The sequence below is a fragment of the Alosa alosa genome, chromosome 5 (genome assembly GCF_017589495.1).
Source record: "Alosa alosa isolate M-15738 ecotype Scorff River chromosome 5, AALO_Geno_1.1, whole genome shotgun sequence".
In the NCBI taxonomy this organism is placed as follows: domain Eukaryota; kingdom Metazoa; phylum Chordata; class Actinopteri; order Clupeiformes; family Clupeidae; genus Alosa; species Alosa alosa.
Window position 1 is genome coordinate 1189820 of NC_063193.1, and position 18135 is coordinate 1207954.

The 18135-nt window shown below is 36.1% G+C and overlaps 1 protein-coding gene across 2 annotated transcripts in view; it reads right to left on the reverse strand.

Moving 5' to 3' along the window:
- dnah10 (dynein axonemal heavy chain 10) overlaps window positions 1–18135 on the reverse strand; it is a 344245-nt gene that overhangs the window by 308660 nt on the left and 17450 nt on the right. For both annotated transcript variants that reach the window (XM_048242756.1, XM_048242755.1), the window contains exons 3-7: window positions 17988–18096; window positions 17767–17882; window positions 17415–17625; window positions 5545–5702; window positions 1603–1833 (exon numbers count right to left, since the gene is read on the reverse strand). In XM_048242756.1, coding sequence (XP_048098713.1) covers window positions 1603–1833; window positions 5545–5702; window positions 17415–17625; window positions 17767–17882; window positions 17988–18096 — 825 coding nt within the window. The remainder of the gene's footprint in view (window positions 1–1602; window positions 1834–5544; window positions 5703–17414; window positions 17626–17766; window positions 17883–17987; window positions 18097–18135) is intronic.

An 18135-nucleotide genomic window follows, 5' to 3' on the forward strand; every position in this document is an offset into this window, starting at 1 on the left:
AAACCCTAAATTTCCATGACCTAAAGGGCTGTATTTTGGGCTCCAGCGCATGGCGTAAAGCTCGTTATTCACCCGCGCAAAGCTTAATTCGGTATTTTGCACGTTTATTTTTTTAAACATTGTGACCAGGGGTGTGGCAATTAACAACCTAGGGAGGGGCCTGGCGCGTTGTCTAAAAATCATACACCACCTAAACCTAGTCAGAAGTCAATGGCGAGTTGTTCATATGCTATTTTAAGAGCGCATGTCAACCGTCATATTGGCAGGTGCACGCACCATCATTCTATCATTCATGAACGCACACCAGCGCACGTCCATGCAAAGCATTACAAATTGCACGATTACAATGGGAAACATAATTAGAATAAAGACATTACGAAATACTGTACATCTCATGATGAGTAGTTATTCACCATCATTTGCAAATTGGTAATGACGTTTAAAAGTGATTAGGGGAGAGGCGAGAGACACGTATGGAGCACAGCTGAAGACGCACTGTGACGAGATATAAGCAACTCCTCTGCAGGATAAATGTTGTTTTATTCAGTCATTTGAGCAACATTAGGGTAAGTGTTGCTTTTTCCAGCCTATGTTTTCGGTGGTAACCCATTGTCAGTCAATAGTGAAAGTAACTGCATATAACTGTCTTGTCATTGACTGACTCCTTAGTGAAGTTAGTTTCACTTTGCCAATGAGTTCAAATAATAGACGAGTGCAAATGCGTGAAGGCTATGCTAGGTTTCAGTAAAGCATGGTTTAAGAATGACTATTCCATACGATCTCGCAAGCAGCCTCCTTCAAATGCGCCGTTGAATGCCAAAATACCGATGCATTTATTTGACATATCGCGCGTTGCACCGTTAAAGGGAATGACAGATGTCATTCTCATTGGTTTAAAATGATGTTACGCCCCAAACATACCCATATGACAGATTAAAAAACCTAGGAACACCTTGTTGCGCCATGCGCTCCACTTTGATAACGAAACCCCTCCCAATGTCAACTGGACATCCTACTAAATTTGAATAGACATTTGACGAGTGACGATGCACTTTACAATGTCATGATAGGGCCCATAATGAGATAAGATTCCAGAGCAGATTCTTTCAAGAATCTTTGACTTTTTTAGAGCAGAATATGAATAAATGGTAATATAAAAATTATGTGTGGAAATATATTTGTATTAATGTAAGTAAGGAAAGTATTCTAAACTGAATACAAAAACAAAATTCCCTGGTATTCCATGACTTTGCCCCAAGTATGATAAAATTCCCTGACTTTCCATGTCTGGAATAGACTTCCATGATATTCTAGAAATTCCATGACCCGTGGGAACCCTGTGTAAAACAGATGCGATATTGACATTTAAACATCTAGCTTTTCTAGTGACAAGCTATTTGTTGTAAGCAATATAAACCGAAGCACACTCAGGCCACGTGAATCAATAGGCACCGTTGCTCATCTGTCCATCATTGTATAAAGCCCGCCCAGATGAGTTTTCATACAGGCATAGATGCTTGTCAATGGAGCAAGTCCAGATTGAATTTCCCAACCTCAAATTTTGGGGGCGGGGTTAAATTCAGCCTGGTGTAATTTTCTCACCTTGAAATGCCTCTCCAGAGTGCTGAGGAACCGTACATTTTCTACAGACTCCACATGGTACTTGCTGAGTTCTGTCACAGTAAGATCCAGGTTCTGCACCGTCACAGGATCTGCCTGTGACATCACCTCTAAAATCTTCTTTACTGCTGGCAATTTGAGCTGCTCACTCAAAGCACTCAAGATTGCTGCCCGTTCACGCCAGAAATCTATCTCTGACATTGGTCCTGGTGCCTAATTGAACAAGAGAACATCACACTGTAAAATCCATCTTTCACTGACAGTTTTTTTTTTTTTTTTTTTTTAAATGTTTCACAAATGACATCTAATAAGCACATGTTTTGCAATCCCTGCAAACTGTTGTTTTAATGTGTACACTAAATGCTTACACTAAATGTTTAGAAATCATTTTGATGGTTAAATGACCTGTTCTGACCTGACCTGGTGACTTTCCCCGCTCCCCCTAGCGGAAAACCAACCTTGCAACTTTGGGACTACCGTCCCGGTAAGAGAAGTGAGAAACAAACTCGTTTAAATCGTGTTTCTTACCTTGTAACATCCACATTGTTCTGCCAAACTTATGCTAACCGTTTCGCTAGCTTGTAAATAAATGCATGTGCTTTGTACAAAAAAAATGTGATCGCTAATGACAATCAAAAACCGCATGTTAAAATATGCTCGCAAGAATAATTCACTTTCAGAGGCTGCACCATGATTCATTTTCAACCTTAAATTAAGATCTAAATATAATCTAAGTATTATTATATATAATTATACTTAGATTATAACTATTTATGTATCGACTATGACAGCTTTTCTGCTGGTCAGTTTTTATCAGTTCCTTATCAAATAAAAAGAGGCTAAAAGCCCAATAAATGTGGCACATGTAATAGCCTAATATAAGATAAACCTTGACTATCCCATTTCAATTAGGCAGGACTAGGCTTAAGTTTTTGCGTTTGTACAACTATGACATGACGTTTCTTGGGCATTTAGCTTTACCATCATGTGGTTTCATTTTAAAAGCAGCAAAAGTGGGATATAGTGCAAATGCTTCCCCAAATCAATTCCTCCTTAACTGTGGATTTATCATTTGATGTGTGGAAAACTTTCAGTTGACTAAAGGTTAGTTATCACAAAGCTAGCTGGTTCGTTAAATATGGCGAAGCATTTACAGCCAACTTTGTACTAGCAGCAGTGAAGCTGAGTTTGTTGTTAACATTGTTGGTAACGTAAACGTTTCTTTAGTTAGGAGCAGGACTTGAAAATTAATTTTGCATTAATTTTCATTGGCAAAAGCTAGCCTAATATGCGAACCTAGATTTGAGGGAGCTGCAGCTGTAGCATCAGCACGGCCATATTAACACAGCAGGGCACACTAGCCCAGTGATGAAGGATCGTGTAAAATCCCCATCCCCAGACAGTTTTAAACCAAGCTTGTGCTGGTATGATGCATGATCACTGATCAAATCGCTATTTTCTGACATGATGAGCACAACCATTCCCAGGTGCTCATCTGTCTGAATCTCAAGCTCTTTAGCCTAGCATCTTAATGATGTATTCACAGCATGGTGAATGACAAACAATGACAAAATGCTGTTCATGTTTATGAGTTCATAGCCTGGTTATTGATCGAAGGACTTAGGCCTACATGTCACGTTTGATATTTTATCATGATCAGTCGCATTACCATGGGGTTACTGTGTAGGTAATGCTACGGTTAACTTAACATGCGCACCATCAGGCTACACTGAGAGATGTTAGAAAACGTTTAAACTTTTTTTTTAATTCTCCCGCGACGCTACTTCAGGTAGCCTAATTCGCTCATTAGCTCAGATCAGTGAACTACCACAGAAAACGCTGGGGAGAAAACTCAAACAAGTTAATGTTAGACTAGCTGTGTTACAGTTTCTCGTTGCAAAATCAAAATTTCACTGGAGCTCCATGCGTTTTTGTAGGCCTACACGCAGTCTCAAAAACACTGTAAACAGCTCTTCGAGTCACTGTATGAGGTCATTTTTTAATAACGATAATTTAGATACGGGGTGGGTGCAATTGCATTTTTTTAAGAATCTCACATCTTGGTTTTGTACAGAAATTAATATTAAGTGACATACGTAAAAGGGCGAAAAAAACGTCACCTTCCGATATTTAGCAGGCTACGATATAAGGTCTGGAATTTAACTGAATATTGCTGGTAGGATAACTACATAGTTTACACAATAATTACACTGTGTTATAAATATTGTATATCAATTCATTTATTGCCAATTACCCAAAATCGTGGCTCTGTCATGCACATAATGCATTCTAATCCATTGTCACTAATCCATTATCACTTCCGGGAACTTTTTGAAGTTTACATGAACCATGTGACCTTAACGAATTTTGAACACCCATAGAGAGCCGAAGTCACGCCCCTTCTGTTATCTTTCAAAAAAATTTGAACGGCAGTCTATGGCGAAAAAGAAATTATTTTCTGGTCCCGTTGCCTTGAATTACCCATGTGTTGTTTGTCAATTTTAAAGACAATTTTTCTTGTAAAGACATTTGCAGTTTGTTTCGTAACTATTGAATTACAACATTGTGAAAGATCGTAATTCCAACGACTACAAACCCATCAGTCGCGCTAGTGACGTTAGTGCATTCACAGCCACACTAGATTGTACAAGCACACCAGCAACAGGTCTTCATTGGGCTTTGCTTGCCGATTGGTGTTTACAATATAAAAATGTGAAAATAAATTCTGTTGCAATTCGTTTTGGGTCAGACCTGACTTTGCCTGGACTACACCTCTGCTTTCATCGTTGGTGTGGACCCAAAAGATGCAGATCCACTCTAGTTGCGGTCGTAACTGGAGTGGCTGTAGCACTAGCAGCTGGCTGGTTAACGTTATCTGCTTCTGCTTCAGGCACATTAACAGCTAGCTGGCTAACATTAGCAGGTTGAAACACTCCGGCGATGGAAGGAATTTGATCCTTCCCTTTGATAGAATTGATGTGCTTGGACGACTTGGCATGAGACTCTGTGCAAAAGTGACAAAATGGTTGTTTATCTCGCCACGCATCGTTAAATTTCACTTCGTTATATTTCCCCAAAACCCCAGCATGAAATGGGTATCTCTAGGTAATGCAAACAAACGTTAAAAAACAATATCCATGTGCTGGTTTCATTCCCTCTCAGTCAAAAATAAGAAACACCTCCAGAGCATTGTGAACACATGTTCTAAAATCATTGGCCACCCTCTTCAGTCTCTGACATCACTGCACGACAAGGCAACATTAAGGAAAGCCAACTGCATCTTAGAAGACTTGAAGAACTTGAATATGCTCCAAGCCCCCTCCTCCTCCATCTCCTGGGACTAACTAACCCACCCCACACACACTCCTGTCTGTCCTGTTCTTTCTTTTGTCCTGTCTTATATGTTGTGTTATGTCTTGCCTGCATAGAGAAAATTGCCCCTCAGGGATAAATAAAGTTTTTTTAATTGAATTTGAATTGAATATAACTGCATTATATACCGTACAAACTTTCTTGTGTTCTGCTTAGATTTTCTTTGATTTTTCGCGCTTCTGCTTGGCTTGTTGCTTGTGGTCTGTGTGGTAGTGTGATAGTGACGTGACCTGGGGCAGCGTTGCATTCTCAATTATTGGTTCCGCCACTCATTATTTAGGCTACGTTATTTAATCAAAATAATAGTGGTTGACAAATTAAACTTTTGAGGAGAATGGAGAAGTTACATACTGCACAAATTTAAAGACCCAGATATCAAAATTCAATAAAGGAATTTATATTATAAAATTGGTATTGAATCCTTTTAGAAGTATTGATACCAATATACCAGCCATTTTTTTAACAATGTACAGGCCTAATTATATGATAAATTTCAAACATCACTGGATCCTGTGACAAATACATTAGGAAACATTCAAACAAATTACAAACCTGGGTTTTTTTTCTCTGCTGTTCCTCTATAACAATGGTGATTTGGGTCTGCCAATTCATCACACACTGTTCAAGCTTTTCTACAACCTCTCGGGTAGCTAGAAAGACATCCACTTGTGGCTCCAAGTCAAGCTCAGGAATATGCAATTTAATCTCTCCTACAAAAAAATCACATGCATGGTAACAGATGAGCACAGTTGGGCATAATTAAATATGTGAACTGAATTTAATTGAATCAATACCTAACAATTTAATCTGAGCAAACCAGAAAGAAATGCTCAAAAATATAGGCTATCCAGACTGGCCATCTGACATATTGGGCATTATCTCAGTCAATAGAAGCTACATAGCCTACATTTTTTTAATTATTTGGCACCAATATACAAGTAACACTAATGATCTTGAACAACTGTGAAATTACTTGACTTTTGGGAACTTAGGTTAGGGTTAACCCTAGGTTATAGGGCTAGGACGGTATTGGATGTTTTCTTACCGCGGTTGATTGTGAGTAATGGATTATGAATTTTGTGCGGCCATCACAGCCAATTAAACTTTAGACAGCCGCAGCAAGCTTAAAGATCACTGGACCAAATGCTTCAGACATATAAGCAGTTTATCAACAAGGCTATCATGATTTTAGAACTGTTACATTCATGACACTTAGGCTAACAACGGTAGGCTACTGCACGTTTTAATGGCTGCGTTGTAACTAGCCTAGGCCTACATGTTGCTGTTAAGTTAAATTCTTACCTCTCAAACTAGAACCTATTTTTTTTATTCTTTTTCAACGTTCATGGAGCAAACATACGACTCCTTTCTGGCCAAATTTCACAGCTTTCACGTTTAACAGCTTTGTGTTAATCGAGTTTGAACGGAGAGAATAGAAAAGTGTTACGATTGTGCCGGTTCTCCCCTACTCTCGCATAGTAAACAAATGGAATGTTGGAACATAAGGTCGGTTTTTCTTCATCTTTTGATGATAAGTTTTGAAGTTTTGTTTTGAAAACGGAAGGTTAGCCTACTTAACGTAACTGTGGTTCTCTGAGAATCAATGTCATAAGATGGTTCATCACATTATTACACATCACGTCATTACACACTACATGCACACATGTGCAGGCCAATAGGGGGATTCGACTTCATGTACAAAATACTACTTCTGTTTGTCATTTTCTGTCTCAAGTTTTAGTACTGAGTGATCAATATCATGCTATTGAATTGTTCACAAATTAGAGCCAATACCTTGTACACGCTTTGATGAATGAAATTTCCTCATGAATTTATCCAAGTATTTATACTAGGTGTTAAGCAATGCCTTGCAATGCCCTTGCCTATCTACTGAATTAAAGTACACTATGTTTGTTGAAAAAACTGCCACAAGAGTTTCAAAATCCATTTCAACAGAAACCTGCAGGAAAGTAAGACAATCAACCCCACAGATAACAACTGGCATTAGATCAGGGGTCTCAAACTCCCGGCCCGCGTCCGGCCCAGTTCTGGCCCACGACGTATGTCAAAATAATAATGTAATCCGGCCCTTGAGGATATTTTTAATTGCGACAAACAACGATACTGATTAAAATAGACGATAGATCCAAGTACGGTGACAAATCCCATTTGTACTCTCCTCCACTATTTGCTAGACGTCCAGAGCTTGATTCAAACCCAAAATCGCTGCACAAAGTTTTCGAGAAACACAAAGACGTGCATTTGTAATGACGCGGAAGCGATGCAGGCCATAGTTTTGCACAAATTGAAGCATAAATAGGTCTACACCAAATGTTGAAAAACGTTCACGTGTGATGAAGTCTTAGGTAGCTATGTTATTCACCTATTCTGATTCTGAAGGAGAATATCCTTTTGGAGATTATGATCGATCGTCTATTGACAGTGATAGTCACGGTGCGTCTGTGAATGGAGGTGCGTCTTTGTGTGTGTACGACAGTGTCCACTAAGCATACCATGCTTATTTCGACCCTCTGCCCAACATAGCTTGGAGGTTGCAGTGGTAATCGTGATGATAGTGTCCGTAATGGACGTGGTACAGACAGCAGGGCTAGTAGAAATAGGGCTCTGAAGAACTACAAGTCACCCGCGATAGGAACTGATTTGACCAGGATACTTTATTGTAGGCCTTGTGGTTATAGGCTAGGCTAGTAATAATTTACTATTGTATTACTATTTACTTGTTAATTTGTTATGTAGGTAATATGACAAAAAAAGTAAACCTGCCCAAATATGTTCATCCAGTATTTACTTAAAGGTGCATAATCTGAGGTGCTTGCCATCCAGTGGCAAATTAGATGGGTAAATTTACCCCCTTCATAAACTTTTGTTTATACTCAAAGATTTTTACATTTACAATAGGACTTTATCTCTGACCACTTTCAAGCCATGGCCTTTTGAAATTTTGATATAAAAATCCAATGGTATTGCTTTCTTAAACCTGACGCCTAGTTTGTCAGGTTTTATCATTAGAGTGCATGAAAATGCAATCTACTGTTATCCGATTTCTTCTTATTACAGTGCATGAAAATGCACTGTACTGTTCTTCCTAGGCTTCTTCTTATTCTTATTAGAGTGCATGAAAATGCACTCTACTGTTCTTCCTAGGCTTCTTCTTATTCTTATTACAGTGCATGAAAATGCACTGTACTGTTCTTCCAAGGCTTTTTACAGTGCATGAAAATGCACTGTACTGTTCTTCCTAGGCTTCTTATTACAGTGCATGAAAATGCACTGTACTGTTATTCCAAGGCATTTTACTATTATTACAGTGCATGAAAATGCACTGTACTGTTCTTCCTAGGCTTCTTATTCTTATGATTCTTTTCTTCTTCTAACGCACTTAATGCAGCTTCAACCGTTTAACGTAGAAACTTCATTCAAACTATGTTACGTAGGTCTTACTTAGGACATGGGTGCTATGTATTTTTCAGCTTTGTAAACGATATGTGTGTGTGTGTGTGTGTGTGTGTGTGTGTGTGTGTGTGTGTGTGTGTTTTGACGTGTGATGAAATAAGAAAATAAATAAAAGGTCTGGGATGGAGGGATGTAAAAGTGCTAAAAGTCTTGTAGGTGTGTGTGTATGTGTGTGTGTGTGTGGGGTCATGAATGCTGAGTAGTGAATGAGTGCAAAGTCAGTATAGTGTGAGTTCAGAGTTGGGAAATGTTTGAGAGTGCTGAGGAGTGAATGTGTGCAAAGTCAGTATAGTGTGAGTTCAGAGTTCGGATGGCCTGGGGATAAAAACTTCTCCTGAGTCTATGCTAACCATGGCCCTATAACCAAACCTACAAACTGGCCCTATTAAGACTACACATCCTGTTCAACTGCTTCCTCTGCCAAAAACTGTTTCAAAATAAAAGTCCTCACTACAATATTTCACTGTTAAACAATTTAACCCTTTAAACTACTGAACTTTTTAACTGTTCAGCCATTGTAACTGTTACTTGTCATCAACTATGACTCCTACCTACTGTAGCTAGTTAGCATGGTTAGCATGTTAGCATTGCTAACATTGTTAGCATTGTTAGCATTTTTAACCAAACTGCTAAAAATGATTAGCTAAGTTAGCTAAGTAACATGGTTAGCATAGTTAGCATGCTAGCATGTTAACATTCTAGTTAGCATTTTTTGTAAAACTGCTAAAAATGATTAGCTAAGTAACATGGTTAGCATAGTTAGCATGCTAGCATGTTAGCATGCTAGTTAACATTTTTAGCAAAACTGTTAAAAATTATTAGCTAAGTTAGCTAAGTAGCATGGTTAGCATAGTTAGCATCTTAGCATGCTAGTTAGCATTTTTTGCAAAACTGTTAAAAATGATTAGCTAAGTTAGCTAAGTAACATGGTTAGCATGTTAGCGTGCTAGTTAGCATAACTTTTAAAAATGATTAGCTAGGTTAGCTAAGTAACATGGTTAACATAGTTAGCATGTTAACATGCTAGTTAGAATAGTTAGCATACCTACTAAAAATGATTAGCTAAGTTAGCTAAGTCACGTGGTAAGCATACTTAACATGTTAGCGTGCTAGTTAGCATACCTACTAAAAATGATTAGCTAGGTTAGCTAAGTCACATGGTTAACATAGTGCTAGTTAGCATAACTATTAAAAATGAAAACATTAGCTTAAGTAACTTGGTTAACATTTTTATCTTTGATAACATAGTAGCATAACTGCTAGCAAACATTAGGGCCATTCCAACTGTTAGTTATCGTCAATTATCTACCTAAATAATTTAACTATTTAAATTATCCACCTATTTAACCGTTCAATCATTCCAACTATATTAAACCTTATCTACCAAAGAAATAATTTAACTATATAAACTATCCACCTATTTAACTGTTCAGTCATTCCAACTATATTAAACCTCATCTACCTAGTTCAGTCATTCCAACTATATTAAACCTCATCTACCTAGTTCAGTCATTTGAACTATATTAAACCTCATCATGTTGGTTGCCAATTAGCACATCATCTGTTTTAACAATATATTTCACACCATATGTTTTGCATTTTCATGCACTGGTAATTCCCTGGAATTGCATTTTCTAGTTCTTCTTCTTCTTCTAACGCACTTAATGCAGCTTCAACCGTTTAACGTAGAAACTTCATTCAAACTATGTTACGTAGGTCTTACTTAGGACATGGGTGCTATGTATTTTTCAGCTTTGTAACTTTTATACTTTTTTAAATTATTAATTAAAAACTAATCAAAATTTCCCCATTGACTTAACATTATGATTATGACATCACAATACGGCCGTTAAGCAATTAGAATCCTATGGCAGGTGTTCGGGCCACCTGGATCAACTGCCAGTCTCAGGCTTTAAGCATACAAACTGGCCCTATTAAGACTACACATCCTGTTCAACTGCTTCCTCTGCCAAAAACTGTTTCAAAATAAAAGTCCTCACTATAATATTTTACTGTTAAACATTTTAACCCTTTAAACTACTGACCTTTTTAACTGTTCAGCCATTGTAACTGTTACTTGTCATCAACTATGACTCCTACCCACTGTAGCTAGTTAGCTAAGTAACATGGTTAACATAGTTAGCATGTTAGCATGCTAGTTAGCATTTTTAACAAAACTGTTTAAAATGATTAGCTAAGTTAGCTAAGTAACATGGTTAACATAGTTAGCGTGTTAGCATGTTAGTTAGCATAACTGCTAAAAATAATTAGCTAAGTCACATGGTTAGCATACTTAGCATTTTAACATTGTTAGCATGCTAGTTAGCATAGTAACTTGGTTAACATTATTATCTTTGTTAACATAGTTAGCATAACTGCTAGCAAACATTAGAGCCATTCCAAGTGTCAGTTATCGTCAACTATATACCTAAATAATTTAACCATTTAAACTATCCACTTATTTAACCGTTCAATCATTCCAACTACATTAAACCTTATCTACCAAGTAAATCATTTACCTATATAAACTATCCACCTATTTAACTGTTCAGTCATGCCAACTATATTAAACCTCATCTACCTAGCAACCAATATAGTTTGTTTTTACTCTGTATGATATTTTCATGCACTGTATTTCCTTCAGGAAATGCTTTTCTAGTTATTATTCTTCTTCTTCTAATGTTTTGCTTTTTGTGCACTGGTAATTTAATACAGCTTCAACCGTTTAACTTAGAAACTTCATTCAAACTTCATTAAACGTAGGTCTTACTTATGTGACTTCAGCTATGTATGTTCAGTTTTCAACTTTGTAACTTTTATACTTTTTAAACTATTAATTAAAAACTACTAAAATTTCCCCATTGACTTAACATTAGATTATGACATCACAATAGAGCAATTAGAATCTTATGCCAGGTGTTCAGGCCACCTGGAGCCACTGTCTCAGGCTTTAAGCATACAATATGGCTGTATTAAGACTGCAGATCCTGTTTAACTGCTTCCTGTGCCCACAACTGTTTCAAAATAAAAGTCCCTTTAAACTATCCAACTTTTTAACTGTTCAACTGTTATCAACTGTTCAACTGTTACTGTAACTGTTTGTCAACTATGACTCCCACCAACTGTATCCTCTGCCTTCAACTGTTTCAAAATAAAAGTCCTCACTAGCTAGTTAGTTAGTTAGCATCATTAGCATTTTTAGCATAGTTAGCATTTTAGCAAAACTGCTAAAAATGATTAGCTAAGTTAGCTGAGTCACGTGGTTAGCATAGTTAGCATGTTAACATTGTTAACATAGTTAGCATGTTAGCATTTTTAGTAAAACTGCTACAAATGATTAGCTAAGTTAGCTAAGTAATGTGATTAGCATAGTTAGCATGTTAGCATTTAAGCATAACTGCTAAAAATGATTAGCCGAGTTAGCTAAGTCATATGGTTAGCATAGTAACATGTTAGCATTTTTTTCAAAACTGCTAGAAAATATGAGCTAAGTTAACTAAGTAACTTGGTCAAAATAATTAGCTTTGTTAACATAACTACTAGTAAACAGTAGAGCCAATCCAACTGTCAGTTATCGTCAACTATCTATCTATATACAGCCTTTAAACTATTTGTCTACCAACACGCATTAAACTATCAGTATGTCAACAACCTTTAAACTATCTACATATAACTTTTAAACTTTCAACATTCATTAAACTATCTGTCTATTAAACTATCTTTCTATTAACAACTGTTAAACTATCTACATTCAACTTTTAAACTGTCTACGTCTAAACTATTAACTTTTTATTAAGCTATGCTATGTCTGTCCTAGCTTCATTTTCATGCACTTCGTAATTTCCTGCATGAAAATGCACATTTTTCTAGTTATGCATGAAAATGCACTGTACTTTCTTCCAAGGCTTTTTCTTCTTCTTCTTCTTCTGGCGCATTTAATGCAGCTTCAACCGTTTAACGTAAAACTTCATTCAAACATTGACACGTGGGTCTTAATTAGGACATCAGGGCTTTGTATTTTTTTCATCTTTTGTAACTTTTATACTTTTTAAACTATTAATTAAAACCGATCAAAATTTCCCCATTGACTTAACATTAGATTTTGACATCACATCAGAGCAATTAGAATCCTATGGCAGGTGTTCAGGCCACCTGGATCAACTGCCAGTCTCAGGCTTTAAGCATACAAACTGGCCCTATTAAGACTACACATCCTGTTCAACTGCTTCCTCTGCAAAAACTGTTTCAAAATAAAAGTCCTTTAAACTATAATATTTTAACTGTTAAAACAATTTAAACCTGTTAAACTACTGAACTGTTTAACTGTTCAGCCATTGTAACTGTATACTTGCCATCAACTGTTTCAAAATAAAAGTCCTCACTAACTGGTTAGTTTGTTAGCATCATTAACATTTTTAGCAAAACTGCTAAAATGATTAGCTAAGTTTTAAAAAACATGGTAAAAATGATTAGCATGTTAGCTGAGTTAGCATTTTTAAAATAGCTAAAATGTTAACTATTAGTTAACATGGTTAGCATGTTAGCATTTTAACATAGTTAGCAAAACTACTAAAAATTAGCTAAGTTAACTAAGTAACATGGTTAACATAGTTAGCATGTTAGTTAGCATAATTAAGCATAACTGCTAAAAATGATTAGCTAAGTTAGCTAAGTCATATGGTTAGCATAGTAACATGTTAGCATTTTTTCAAAACTGCTAAAAATGAAAATATGAGCTAAGTTAACTAAGTTAACTTGGTTAAAATAATTAGCTTTAGTTAACATAACTACTAGTAAACAGTAGAGCCATTCCAACTGTCAGTTATCTTCAATTATCTATCTATATACAGCCTTTAAACTATTTGTCTACCAACACGCATTAAACTATCAATATGTCAACAACCTTTAAACTATCTACATAAACTTTTAAACTTTCAACATTCATTAAACTATCTGTCTATTAAACTATTTTCTATTAACAACTGTTAAACTATCTACATTCAACTTTTAAACTGTCTACGCAAACTATTAACTTTTTATTAAGCTATGCTATGTCTGTCCTATTTTACATTTTACATTTTTTCTTTTTGCAGTTTCATGCACTGTTTCCCATTTCCTTATTACAGTGCATGAAAATGCACTGTACTGTTCTTCCAAGGCTTTTTCTTCTTCTTCTTCTTCTGACGCATTTAATGCAGCTTCAACCGTTTAACGTAAAAACTTCATTCAAACATTGACACGTAGGTCTTAATTAGGACATGTGGGCTTTGTATTTTTCATCTTTGTAACTTTTATACTTTTTAAACTATTAATTAAAACCGATCAAAATTTCCCCATTGACTTAACATTGCCCTTTATGACATCACAGCAATTAGAATCCTATGGCAGGTGTTCAGGCCACCTGGATCAACTGCCAGTCTCAGGCTTTAAGCATACAAACTGGCCCTATTAAGACTACACATCCGGTTCAACTGCTTCCTCTGCAAAAAACTGTTTCAAAATAAAAGTCCTCACTATAATATTTTACTGTTAAAACAATTTAACCCTTTAAACTACTGAACTTTTTAACTGTTCAGCCATTGTAACTGTTACTTGTCATCAACTATGACTCCTACCCAGTGTAGCTAGTTAACATGGTTAGCATTGTTAGCATGTTAACATTTTTAGCAAAACTGCTAAAAATGATTAGCTAAGTTAGCTAAGTAACATGGTAGGCATAGTTAGCATGTTAGCATGCTAGTTAGCATTTTTAAGAAAACTGCTAAAAATGATTAGCTAAGTTAGCTAAGTAACATGGTTAGCATGCTAACATGTTAGCATGCTAGTTAACATAGTTAGCATAACTACTAAAAATTAGCTAAGTTAACTAAGTAACATGGTTAACATAGTTAGCATGTTAGTTAGCATAATTAGCATAACTGCTAAAAATGATTAGCTAAGTTAGCTAAGTCACATGGTTAGCATACTTAACATGTTAGCATTGCTAACATGGTAGTTAGCATAACTACTAAAAATGAAAACATTAGCTAAGTTAACTAAGTTAAGTAACTCGGTTAACATTATTATCTTTGATAACATAGTTAGCATAACTGCTAGCAAACATTAGAGCCATTCCAACTGTCAGTTATCTTCAATTATCTACCTAAATAATTTAACCATTTAAATTATCCACCTATTTACCCGTTCAATCATTCCAACTATATTAAACCTTATCTACCAAGCAAATCATTTAACTACATAAACTATCCACCTATTTAACTGTTCAGTCATTCCAACTATATTAAACCTCATCTACCTAGCAACCAATAAAGTTTGTTTTTACTCTGTATGATATTTTACATCATATTTTTTGCATTTTCATGCACTGTATTTCCTTCAGGAAATGCTTTTCTAGTTCTTATTCTTATTCTTCCGCTAACGCGTTTAATGCAGCTTCAACCGTTTAACGTAGAAACTTCATTCAAACTTTGTTACGTAGGTCTTACTTAGGATAAGAGTGCTATGTATTTTTCAACTTTGTTAAAATTTCCCCATTGACTTAACATTAGATTATGACACCACAATAGAGCAATTAGAATCTTATGCCAGGTGTTCAGGCCACCTGGAGCCACTGTCTCAGGCTTTAAGCATACAATATGGCTGTATTAAGACTGCAGATCCTGTTTAACTGCTTCCTGTGCCCACAACTGTTTCAAAATAAAAGTCCCTTTAAACTATCCAACTTTTTAACTGTTCAACTGTTATCAACTGTTCAACTGTTACTGTAACTGTTTGTCAACTATGACTCCCATCAACTGTATCCTCTGCCTTCAACTGTTTCAAAATAAAAGTCCTCACTAGCTAGTTAGTTAGTTAGCATCATTAGCATTTTTAGCATAGTTAGCATTTTAACAAAACTGCTAAAAATGATTAGCTAAGTTAGCTGAGTCACATGGTTAACATTGTTAGCATGCTAGCATTTTTAGTAAAACTGCTACAAGTGATTAGCTAAGTCACATGGTTAGCATAGTAGCATGTTGGCATTTTTTTCAAAACTGCTAGAAAACATGAGCTAAGTTAACTAAGTAACTTGGTCAAACTATCTATCTATATACAGCCTTTAAACAATTTGTCTACCAACACGCATTAAACTATCAGTATGTCAACAACCTTTAAACTATCTACATATAACTTTTAAACTTTCAACATTCATTAAACTATCTGTCTATTAAACTATCTGTCTATTAACAACTGTTAAACTATCTACATTCAACTTTTAAACTGTCTACGTCTAAACTATCAACTTTTTATTAAGCTATGCTATGTCTGTCCTAGCTTCATTTTTATGCACTCGTAATTCCCTGGAATTACATTTTCTAGTTCTTCTTCTAACGCTTTTTCTGCATTTAATGCGGCTTCAACCGTTTAATGTAGAAACTTCATTCAAACTGTGTTACGTAGGTCTTACTTAGGACAGGTGTGGAATGTATTTTTCATATTTGTAACTTTTATACTTTTTGAACTATTAATTAAAAACTATTAAAATTTTCCCCATAGACTTAACATTGGCGATTATGGCATCACAATAGAGCACTTAGAATCCTATGCCAAGTGTTCCGGCCAGAGCCATATGGTTCCGGCCACCTCCAGCAACTGTCTGTCTCAGGCTTTAAGCACACAATCTGGCTCTCTTAAGACTACAGATCCTGTTCAACTGTTTCCTCTGCCCACAACTGTTTCAAAATAAAAGTCTCCACTACAATAATTCCCTATTAAATAATTTAACCATTTAAACTATCCAACTATTTAACTGTTCAACTATTCCAACTGTCAGTTATCATTAACTATGCCTCTAGCCTACTATATTAAACCACCACCTACCTAGCAACCATTGAAATTAAGCATCTATGTCAGTTTCCATAGCAACTAAGATGATTATACTAGCAAACCACTGTAGTAACTCTTTTATTTCTGATAGTAGCCACCATGGACACCCTAGCAACAACCTAGAAATGACTTCAAGTACCCTAGCAACAGCCTAGCAACCACATTCACAGTTAAAACCTAGCAACCAGCATAGCAACTACCATAACTACTCTAGCAACAGTCAGTTGTCATCAACTTTGACTCCCGTCAACTGTTTCCTCTCCCCACAACTGTTTCAAAATAAAAGTCTTCACTGCTATAATCCCCTATTAAATTATTTAACCATTTAAACTATCCAACGTTTTAACTGTTCAACTATTCCAACTGTCAGTTGTCATCAACTATGACTCCTGTCAACTGTTTCCTCTGCCCAAAGCTGTTTTAAAATAAAAGTCCTCACTACAATAATTCCCTATGAAATATTTGAACCAATCCAACTGTCAGTTGTCATCAGCTATGACTCCCGCCAATTGTGTCCTCTGTCCACAACTGTTTGGCAGCCTGGGCTTTTCAGTCAACTAGTGTGATCAACTCCCAATCTATATTCAACTTTTAAACTGTCTACTTTTAAACTATCAACTTTTATTAAGCTGTGCAACCACCATGTCTGTCCTAGTGTCATTTTCATGCACTCGTAATTCCCTGGAATTACATTCTCTAGTTTGTATTAATATTTACTTTATCATTATTTTATTTATAAGCTAAGGTTGCTAGCACAGGTGTCTAAAAATAGATAAAAAAGACTTGCACTTTCTGTTTGTAGTTTTGTGTTTGAAAATAAAGTATTTGAAAAAAACATTGCATTTTAGGAAATAGCCGTTGTTTTTTTGTATTATTCTTTAACACTGACGTGGCCCTCCAATCAGTTGACATTGGCAGAAGTGGCCCCCCACTCATTTGAGTTTGAGACCCCTGCATTAGATGATTGTAATTGGCTGATTTTGGAATACGGATTTTGATACACAGATACACCAGCAGCAGTCATGCATCTAAATTCAAGAAGAATGAAGATTACATGGCATCAGATGCAAATAGTAACATACCTTCTAGCTGCTGGAGAGTCCTGTCGATGTGCCCTAAGAATTTATGCGTACTGTTCAGTAGCTCATCTCGGATCATGAGTGACCCACGAGTTTCCATTGGCTTATTCTCCTCCATACGTTCCTCAACAGCATCTCTGTCAAAGGACATTCTATGGAGGTAGCCTCCATCTGTAAGCTTCAGCTGGTTCCAAGAAAGCAGTGGAATATACACCTGCGTGTTGAGAACAAGACTAGTCACGTCATTGAGATATCTGAATAACTACTTCATAACACAAACCAATTATGCTTAAAGAAAAAACATTAACAGTGTAATACAAGATTAGAAGCGAAGCCACTCAAAAGTACCACACACTTGATTGAGGATGTCCTTCAGCATCAACAGGGAATGTCCATTCAGCATACCAAACTCAAGTAACTTTGGCATGACATTGTTTGCCTCATTTATGTCAACAGGTTCAAAGATGGTTTCTACAAATAAAGATTCAAAAGGTAAGAAAGGTAATTGAATTGTACTTCCCAGTGAGAATAACTAGATGAACTTGAATGTCCAGACCCTGAATTCTGACCACTTACCCTTGGTATTCCGGAGGATGTAGAAAATGTTGGACTTAAAAAACTTCTCAGAGGCATGGTTGACTGACACATGAAGCTCAACGTGGTAGATGACTTGAATTTCAAACCTCTGATAAATTCATTACAGATACATTTTGAAATATTAGTG